The sequence below is a fragment of the Gymnoscopelus braueri genome (assembly GCF_963280865.1).
Source record: "Gymnoscopelus braueri genome assembly, chromosome: 3".
NCBI classification, from domain to species: Eukaryota; Metazoa; Chordata; class Actinopteri; order Myctophiformes; family Myctophidae; genus Gymnoscopelus; species Gymnoscopelus braueri.
In genome coordinates this window covers 2,264,836-2,274,835 of record NC_137612.1, presented here as the reverse complement: position 1 = coordinate 2,274,835, position 10,000 = coordinate 2,264,836, and the positions used below count along the sequence as shown (strand labels likewise).

The following is a 10,000-nucleotide window of genomic DNA, read 5'->3' as shown; positions in this document are numbered from 1 at the left end:
CGCCTCCTCCTACAAGACCTCCCACCTGTCCTAGCCCCTCCTCCTCCTCATGAAAGGACGGCCCATGGCCCCTCCCAGTTGTTTATAAAATGCTCTAGAGCAGTGGTTGTCAAATTGGGGTCTGGGGACCCCCAGGGGTCCTTGAGGGGGTTCCAGAGGGTCCACAGCAAAATTTGTTTAGCATCAAAATCAGTGTAACCAGTTGAAACCTTTACATTGGCTATTTGAAAATAGCAGATGTACAAGCGCACAGCGTGTCGCATTGCGACGCGTTGTGAGCTTGTAGATCTGCTATTTTCAAATAGCCAATGCATATACGTAGGTTTAAGTTGGACCCTTTTGGTTCCATTTATATTTATATTATTATTTTTATATATATATATATATATATATATATATATATATATATATATATATATATATATATATATATATATATATTTATACCATGCAAATATATATTATATTTATATAATTTATATCATATTTATATTTTTATATTTTTAGTTGGAAATAAATGGAACCAAATGGTCCATTCCCACACTCTGAGTTACAGATATGTTGGCAATGTAAGGGTACATTTGGTTCCTTACGTCAATCATTTTGCTCTGAGTTGCGCAAATGCATTTATTTATTTATTATTGAGAACAGAATGGATGCGTTTTATTTTTTCTTTGCCGATTTTAAGTAAGAGAAAGAAAGGAACTTACCAGTACGAACTTCAAATTAAAACCTGTATTGAGTAACCATAGTACACGCTTTCTACTATTCAGTGAGTCTTATTTTGAAAAGCCATCACAGGAAGTCTGATAGTTAATCACTGGCTACTTGTTGCCCTATTGTTCCTGCTTGGGAGTTTAATGAATGGATTAGGTTTTTGGATCGCTCATATTAACCTTCTTACCAACGTGAACACCATGCAATATGGAAGTACTGATCTTTCATTCATCTGTTGCAATAGTGGTGAGTTTTGCTGCTTTGTTCTGTTCTCTCTCTCTCTCTCTCTCTTTCTCCCTCTGTCTCTCTCAGTGTTTACTTTGCCCCATGCCCCTCCCCTCCCCCCTCTGTTGCTACATGTGCTTTTTCTTAGCCAAGCCCACACCTGTTGTGTTATGATAATGAGAGGGAGGGTATATTTCTACTGCATTAAATGGCTGTTTTTCTATTGGAACGTCAAGGTTTCAGCCTCCAGGAAGAAACTCAAAATAGTCAGAGAAGACACCATTGCCCATAAAAACAGCACCAGCGAGTTTAATGAAGTTCTATGAACCTCATAGACACCTGAAAAACAGAAAAAGTGCAAAACCATGGCACCACCTCTTTAATCACTTAAGCCTTATTTTTTAATTGTCATACAATGCACACAGAAAATAGCCTTAGTCTTAAAAGTTCACGACCTATTTTGAGCTTGTAGATGGGCTATTTTCCCACATTTTGAACATTCTTGGAAAAAACTGAACATTGATAAGCCTTTCCATCTTTGTAATCTGTTGTAATGAAACAAAATGAAAAGTTGGCCTACTGTTATGTAACTCTCATCTCTTGGCTGTAGGGGTGCACTGGTATTCATGCAAATGTTGAATATTGTGCCAAAGTCAGTGCTAAAATGTATATTGAAGAATTGCCCTAATGCTGAAATGTGCTACCAAGACTTACATGTTTAGAAGGCAAAGCAAAGAGACTTGATTACTTCCCTTTTCACCTGTACTGAGGAATAATGCCCAAACTCTTTAATGGGGAAATATATTTCTGTCCATTTAGTATTGACAATTAATGTGAAAACAATGTAATGGGTAAGGCTGTGAATTTAGTGAACGGAGCTATACTTTAAATGTTCATTCAGAAATGATATCGTCAGTGGAAAAGTGATATCCTTGCATTCCTACTTGGGTGTAACATTTTATTCAGACTACTGCCTTTTCATCAACAGAAGAGGAGTTCTCAGAGAAACCAGTGCTAAACCAGCAGCCAAAATGTTTCACAATTCACCTCCAATTCAATGACCCCGCTGAAAGAAAACAGCTCATCCTTTTTGTGCATACACAATTGAAAATGCACTGTATCTATTAAACATGAGCTATGAGCTTGTTTTCCTTTGGCTATTTTTGAATAGCCAAAGGAATCTAAAGTGACACAGATGCCTTCCCGGATTGAATGGTTTAAGAACAGGTTGCGCCGGCGGCAGGCGCATTCCTTAGTGGCGGAGGTCAGAGGTCAGAAACACAACGCACACACAACGCTTTGTCCTGCTGCATTAGGCCTAACTTAGTGAAAGTACGCAAGCTTAAGATCTAGCAGCATAATAATATGATAAATAATGGAGACGCGGGGGAAACAAAAGATCTCTGCTCACCAGCCATGGTGCTGCTCTAAAAATATCTGATATCCAAGCTCACATTCGTGCTCTGAGCTTGTAGATCAGATATTTTTTGGTGCCCAAGGCTGAGCCACGCAACTAGGCTACATGAGGCATGTACGCTCTTTCCATCACTGCTCGTCTGTCAAGCAATGTTTTTGTTTCATTTCCTGGATTAATGAAGAGTGCTTGAAAATAGTCAAATCTGCCGTTTGAGCACAAATACTATTTCTTTAGTAACAAAAATCACCTGAGCTGCTGTCAAATAACGCCCGTGCAACAGATAAGACGAGTTCAAAGCTGGTCTAGGGTTGCCATAGCTGGTCATTGGTTCTCAAAGTGGGGTGCGGGGACCCCCAGGGGTCCTTGAAGGGGTTCTAGGGGGTACCCACTCCCCAGTCAAATGATTGATTGTCAGGAACCAAATGGACCAGTAACTCACAGAGTGTACAAATGGACCCGTAAGGGTCCATTTGGTTCCATTTGTACACTCTCTGAGTTAGATTAAAATTGATGATTCAGTGTAGATTGCGGTTCCAGAGATAAAAATGTAATTAAAATGGTTGCGAATCATTACTATAGTCTTAAAAATGCTCTCTTTTGGGGGTCCCTGGCATACCTTTTCAAATGGGGGTCCGTGGGCTAATATGTATCAATTTGGGGGTCCTTGACATGAAAGAGTTTGAGAACCAATTGGTCTAGAGGAGTTCTCATTAGACTAGAGAGGACAGACAGGCAGGCAGGCTTTCAAATGCTTCATTATCCACTCAGTGATAAAAAGCAAATTAGTGCTTTCAACATGATCCTTGCTTAGAAATCACACAAACTCCTGGAGGTGTTCTCAACAGACTGCTGCTGTCTGTAGAGAGCTTCTAAAAAGAGAACTTACACTTTGCTCTCTCAGGAGTAAAACTGAGATTTGGGCTATTGCGCCAAACAGAACCCTCTGATGGTTTAAAGAGAACAAAATCGAATTTGTCCAAACATTTCTTTGAGTTCTGATGATCTGTAGCAGTAGCAGCCTAGTACCTTGTTTTTACATAATTAAAGGGCAAGACCACTTTGGTAGAGGTTTGGGTTGTGTATTTACCTTGCCATGATGTAACTCCAAAGGTGGACAAGAAATCAAAAATAATTGCTCCATTGATTAGAAATTGATAATTCTAAATTTGCTCCTCATTGACTTACATTGTACGGTAAAACAGCTCTCAAAGTCACTCTATAAGCACGTAAACGAACACGAACAAAACTGATTCAGACAATATAGAGCATCACCAAACCCAGTACTGTTTTTTTTTATTATAAAAATGTTAACTTCCTGCTGATTTGACTATTTGAAGATCCGGATCTGGATCCGCGAATCCAGTCCAGGTTTTCTTCTTAATAAAAATAGCTAAATCAACAGGAAGTTAACATTAAAAAAAAAAAAGAAAACAGTACTGGGTTTGGTGATGTTCTATATTGTCTGAATCAACTTTGTTTGTTCATTTATGTGCTAAAAGAGTGACTTTGAGAGCTGTTTTACCGTACAATGTAAGTCAATGAGGAGCATATTTTGAATTATCAATTTCTAATCAATGGAGCAATTATTTTGGATTTCTTTTCCACCTTTGGAGTTACATCATGGCAAGGTAAATACACAACCCAAACCTCTACCAAAGTGGTCTTACCCTTTAAGATCTTTATAAAGTGTGCTCCTCAGAGCACAGGTCCTGCTAGGCTGGGTCAGTCATGGGTTGCCGTCAGCAAGACGTGAGAAAGCTGCAGGGGGCAAATAGTGTTTATACAACATATCGTTGAATGTTTCGCATTCGTATCGCGACGCATTGTGACCTTTCAGATCTGCTATCTTCAAATGGCTGAAATATGTTTAGGGCTGAAGTGGTTGGTGTGTTTTGTACTAATATTCAAAATCTGCAAAGTAACTAGTAACTAAAGTTTTCACATAATTGTAGTGGAGTAAAGGTACAAAATTTGCCTCTGGAGTAGAAGTAAAAGTATTGGAAATTGGAAATCTACTCCAGTAAAGTCAAAAATCCTCAAAAGTATACTTAAGTACAGTACTTGAGTAAATGTACTTAGTTACACCACTGGTTAATGGTGTCACCTATACATGAACCCAGGATTCATGGGGAGACGGGGTATAGGAGGGCAGCAGCTCCTATATTTCTGCCCTTCACTCATCATAGCAGTAGGTACAAAGCACTGGACATGACACAACAAGGTCTTATTTGTTTTGATGGAAGATTTCCTCTATTCCCATTTAATTGCTGGCAGCAATATCTAACATAATGCCCATGGGACAGAAACAGCACACTGAGAAAAAAAAAATCTAAAGTGAGCAATTATTGATGATTCACTGCCCTCGCTCCACATCAACCACATCACTGATGCCAGGACAATACTGTAGCTCATACATGGGCAACTGGCGGCCCGGGGGCCACATGCAGCCCCCACCTTTCGGCCCCCACCTTCACGTGGGCGGCCATAGCTGAGTGGTTAGTGAGCCCGCCTAGGGAGCCAGAGGCCCTGGTTGCCCCAGGTACGATTCCAGGCCACGCCAGCATATGTGTCGATGAAATGAAATTTGTCCCTGAGCAAGACTCTTAACCCCAATTGCTCACAGGCCCTCATTACATTGGAAACAAGCCCGCAAGGACTTTCATGAACGTCCTGTTAAAAGGAATTATCCTTATCCTACTTAATGCGGCCCGCAGGTTAATATCAGAATACTGATATATTATTGATTTCAGCTGTTACAATTGTTACAAAACAAACATGCAACCATGACCCGCTTTAATTACTTCAGTCTATATTAGTAGCTTAATGACTAGTATTAAAATTGTCTTTCTTATGTCCAATGTATTTGTATTTAAGTTTTTTCCAATTAAAAAATAGCCACAAAAAAAACAGGATTCCAATTCAAAAATAGCAAAAAATAGCAGATCTACAAGCTCAAAACGCGTCCCTGTACGACGCATTTTCAGCTGGTAGATCGGCTATTTTTGCTACTTTTGTGTGACATAAAAATGGTGAAGTACGTCATTCATTCACGAACAAAGTTAAATAAGGAAGATAAGAGGTGTCTGCCTAACAGTATATGCAATGTGGCCCTCTGGAGTGAGTGTGGAAATATAGTGGCCCTCTCTGCATGATCAAAGTTGCCCAACCCTGCTGTAGCTGCACAGTGCAATACACCTGGAATACACAATTGAGAGGCAATGTGAATTCTCAGCATTTGCATTTATGAGCAAATATTTATGATATAGAACTAATGACTTACAGTATGATGACTGAGCCATGTTTTCAATTATATAGTCTAAATATAGACTTGATTGCCTCTCTACTCAGAAAATGGGAAATTGGTGATGATGATTTGTGTGTGCGTGTGCATGTGTACGTGTGTGTGCGTGTGTGTGTGTGTGTGTGTGTGTGTGTGTGAGTGTGCGTGTGTGCGTGTGTGCGTGCGTGCGTGCGTGCGTGCGTGCGTGCGTGCGTGCGTGCGTGCGTGCGTGCGTGCGTGCGTGCGTGCGTGCGTGTGTGCGTGCTTGTGTGCGTGCGTGCGTGCGCCTTCTGCCATAAGAGTTATGTAATACAATTGTGATATATAGAGAGCATATACTTGCCGACTGCCTGAGCTGGGAGAACTGGATCTATTTCCATTGCCAGGGAGGCTAGAATTGCTCATGGTGTGGGCGTCTAAGCAATGAAGCAAGAAAGCCTAAATTACACAAATATATGCTACTTACCCCTACTGTATGTTATGTTTCTGAAACACACACACACACACACACACACACACACACACACACACACACACACACACACACACACACACACACGCACGCACGCACGCACGCACGCACGCACGCACGCACGCACGCACGCACGCACGCACGCACGCATGTGACAAAAAGCACCTTGAAATCTGAATGTGTTTAATGTTCAGTTTTAAATACATGGAAATCAGTTACATCTTGTGCGCAGGACCCACATGTATCATCTCCAGTGTTGCCATGTCTACTTATTATAATCGACATTGGGCTTGTTTTTCTGTCAAGTTGCTGGTAAATATTGGTAGTTGCGGGTTGCGTTTTTTTGGGCTTGTTTCTAAAGTGTATTTGCTTATTTGGGCTTGTTTCCTAAATGTTGTTAAAACCAGTGGTTCTCAAACCTTTTCACGTCGACGACCCCAAATTAATATGTATTTGTCTGCGTATCCCCATTTGAAAACATTTTTTGCCACGGGCGTTGTTAAAATGTTTCCAAAAATATTTATATACTTTCACAACGGATGCAATGCGTTGTGAGCTTGTAGATCTGCTATTTTCAAATATCCAATGCATATAGGTTCAAAGTGCTCATGTGGCCTATAGTTGCTTCTTTTGGGCTTGTTTTCATAGACCTGGTTACTTATTTCTCTCGCAAAATCTGGCACCGCTGATCATCTCCCTTTTCCGCTGTCTCGCTGTTTCCACAGCATATCCGGCAGACCACCCCAAACAGACCCGGGGCCCAAAGCAGGGGCCCCCCAGAGTGGACCCGGGGACAGGCTGGCCGCCCAGGGCCAGGGCCAGGGTCACGTCGCCAGAAAAAGCCTCCAGGTGGACGTGGGGGGCGACAAGACCGGAGGGAGGTCCCCCTCCGTCTCCCCGGCGGGCAGCGTTCCTACGTCGCCGTACTCTGTGCCTCAAATTGCGCCCATGCCTAGCAGCAAGCTGTGCCCCGTCTGCAAAACCGCCGACCTGACGGGCATCGTGGACGGCCAGCCAAACATCAACACATGCACACAGTGTCGCTCCAGTGTGTGCAACCAGTGTGGGTTCAACCCCAACCCACACCTCACAGAGGTAGGCAGTGAGTGCATGTGGGCAGCATGTGTGTTGATTTTGACAGCAAATTTGTATCCAGTTTTAGTCATAGTCTTTTGAATCAAATTCCATTTAGTTTTAGCCATATTTTAGTCATCTGAAATGTTTTACTGTTCGTCTAGTCTTAGTCGACTAAATATCATAAGATTATAGTCGACTAAATCTACAGTTGATTTAGTCGACTATAATGTATTTTGGGCGGTGCCTTGATGGCGTCGTAGTGGCTGATCTTACACTTGGTTGCATGCTGAAAATAGCCGATCTACAAGCTCACAACGTGTCGCGCTGCGACGCGTTGTGAGCTTGTAGATCTGCTATTTTCAGAGCGCAACAATGACTTGTATTTTAGTTCTACTGGATCTCTTCTCCACTAGGTCCCTCCCTCCCTGTAACATTTTAGTCTAGTTTTTATTTGTTGACGAAATTGTCAATATATTTAGCCTTAGTTTTAGTCGTCATAGCTTAGTTTATATTTAGTTTTCGTCAATGAAAAAAGGTAGTCGACAAACATTTTTTTTTTAGTCGACGAAATTAACACTGGTTAAAAAACAAGGGTGTCCATTGAACTCTTGAGAGTATCAGAAATGCACCCTTACAGTATCTAAAGACGGGGTGCCGTGATTTTCAGTGATCCCCCCCCCCCCCTAAAACATAATCATCAGGTATTATGGTTATACTAGTAGGAAGATTTTTTTTCAAAAAAGTGTACAGAAAGTGTTAAAATTATGTTTTTATGTGGACACGCCTCCAGTTCATACAGGGTGCGTTCGAAAATACAGCACTGAGCGCACTGGCCAATACAAACTAATAGGCGAGTGTGCTCCGGTGCGTAATTTTCGAACGCGCCCTAAGTATACCTGGTTCTCACCTTAGCACCTCCTCCACCACCTTAGCACCACCCACCTGTTGTGTTATGATAATGAGGGGGAGGGTATATTTTTACTATGTCACTAAAGCGATGTTTCTCTATTGGCACGTTTGACCCTCAAGGTTTCAGCCTCCAGGTAGAAACTCAAAATAGTCAGAGAAGACATAAAACACAATAAAAACACCACCAGGGGGCTTAATGAAGTTCTATCAACCTCATAGACACATGAAAAACAGAAAAAGTGCAAAACCATGGCACCACCTCTTTAAGATTTTGGTTAAAGGAGGCACTTTAGCTGTTGCCGAAGACTACTTTTTTGGTAACAGCATTCCTGTGGCTGGTCGCTGCATTACATGTACATAGCCGTTTATGACTGTTACGATGGCAATTTCTGATAATCGGGTGACACAGAGCCGTTCCTCTCATTGTACATCATGCCGTTTCCGTAATAATGAGTCATAGGCCTTTAACCGTGCTTTGTCCTTCCAGGCAGTGATACATGGTAGATTTACAGTACACAATAGCTGAGTGAATTAAGTCACGGTTCACTTTGGCTGTCAGTCAAGTCTGGCTGTTTCATCTTGTCAAAAGGCCTCTAATCAACTCAAGTGAGTCACGGGTGCAATGTACTGCCAAATGACCATGTGACTTTACTACACTACAATGTACTGCCAAATGACCATGTCCCTTTACTACACTACAATGTACTGCCAAATGACCATGTCCCTTTACTACACTACAATGTACTGCCAAATGACCATGTCACTTACACTACAATGTACTGCCAAATGACCATGTCACTTTACTACACTACAATGTACTGCCAAATGACCATGTGACTTTACTACACTACAATGTACTGCCAAATGACCATGTGACTTTACTACACTACAATGTACTGCCAAATGACCATGTCACTTTACTACACTACAATGTACTGCCAAATGACCATGTGACTTTACTACACTACAATGTACTGCCAAATGACCATGTCACTTTAGTACACTACAATGTACTGCCAAATGACCATGTCACTTTACTACACTACAATGTACTGCCAAATGACCATGTGACTTTACTACACTACAATGTACTGCCAAATGACAATGTCACTTTACTACACTACAATGTACTGCCAAATGACCATGTCACTTTACTACACTACAATGTACTGCCAAATGACCATGTGACTTTACTACACTACAATGTACTGCCAAATGACAATGTCACTTTACTACACTACAATGTACTGCCAAATGACAATGTCACTTTACTACACTACAATGTACTGCCAAATGACCATGTCACTTTACTACACTACAATGTACTGCCAAATGACCATGTCACTTTACTACACTACAATGTACTGCCAAATGACCATGTCACTTTACTACACTACAATGTACTGCCAAATGACCATGTCACTTTACTACACTACAATGTCTATGCTACCATGGTACGGTCGTATAGACTGTAAGCCAATTGCACTGCCAATAGCCCGAGCAAATATAATGGTCTGAGGGAGTAGGTGGTTTTCATCTCACATTATGTAAATGTACTGGTGCCTCGTTGTTGTGCACGTGGGCGCGCATGCACGGTATGGTGTGTACAGTGTATGTGTGAATGAGGAACGATAATAGTAGTGGAAGAGACTATTGGGGCGACAGAGGAGCTAGATGATGGGTGAGAGAGGTGGGAAGGTGAGGGAAAGTAATAGAAAATAGATGAGAGAACGCTAGAGAGAGAGAGAGAGAGAGAGAGAGTGGACTTACTATGGAGACAGAACAGAGTGAAGGATGGCTCATGACAGAATGTGAAGGGGAGGATGGGAGAAAAGGGAACACTGGAGGAGGTGGATGTTGGTATTTTTCAATTGAGCTGCTATGGGCTTGTCACACACTGAGA

At 41.7% G+C, this 10,000-nt stretch overlaps 1 protein-coding gene across 1 annotated transcript in view; it reads left to right on the top strand.

The window, feature by feature from the left end:
* bsnb (bassoon (presynaptic cytomatrix protein) b) overlaps positions 1-10,000 on the top strand; it is a gene marked incomplete at its 5' end in the record, with an annotated part of 124,920 nt that overhangs the window by 6,413 nt on the left and 108,507 nt on the right. The window contains one exon of the mRNA XM_080425038.1: positions 6,837-7,206. Within this exon, the coding sequence (XP_080281164.1) occupies positions 6,837-7,206 (370 nt within the window). The remainder of the gene's footprint in view (positions 1-6,836; positions 7,207-10,000) is intronic.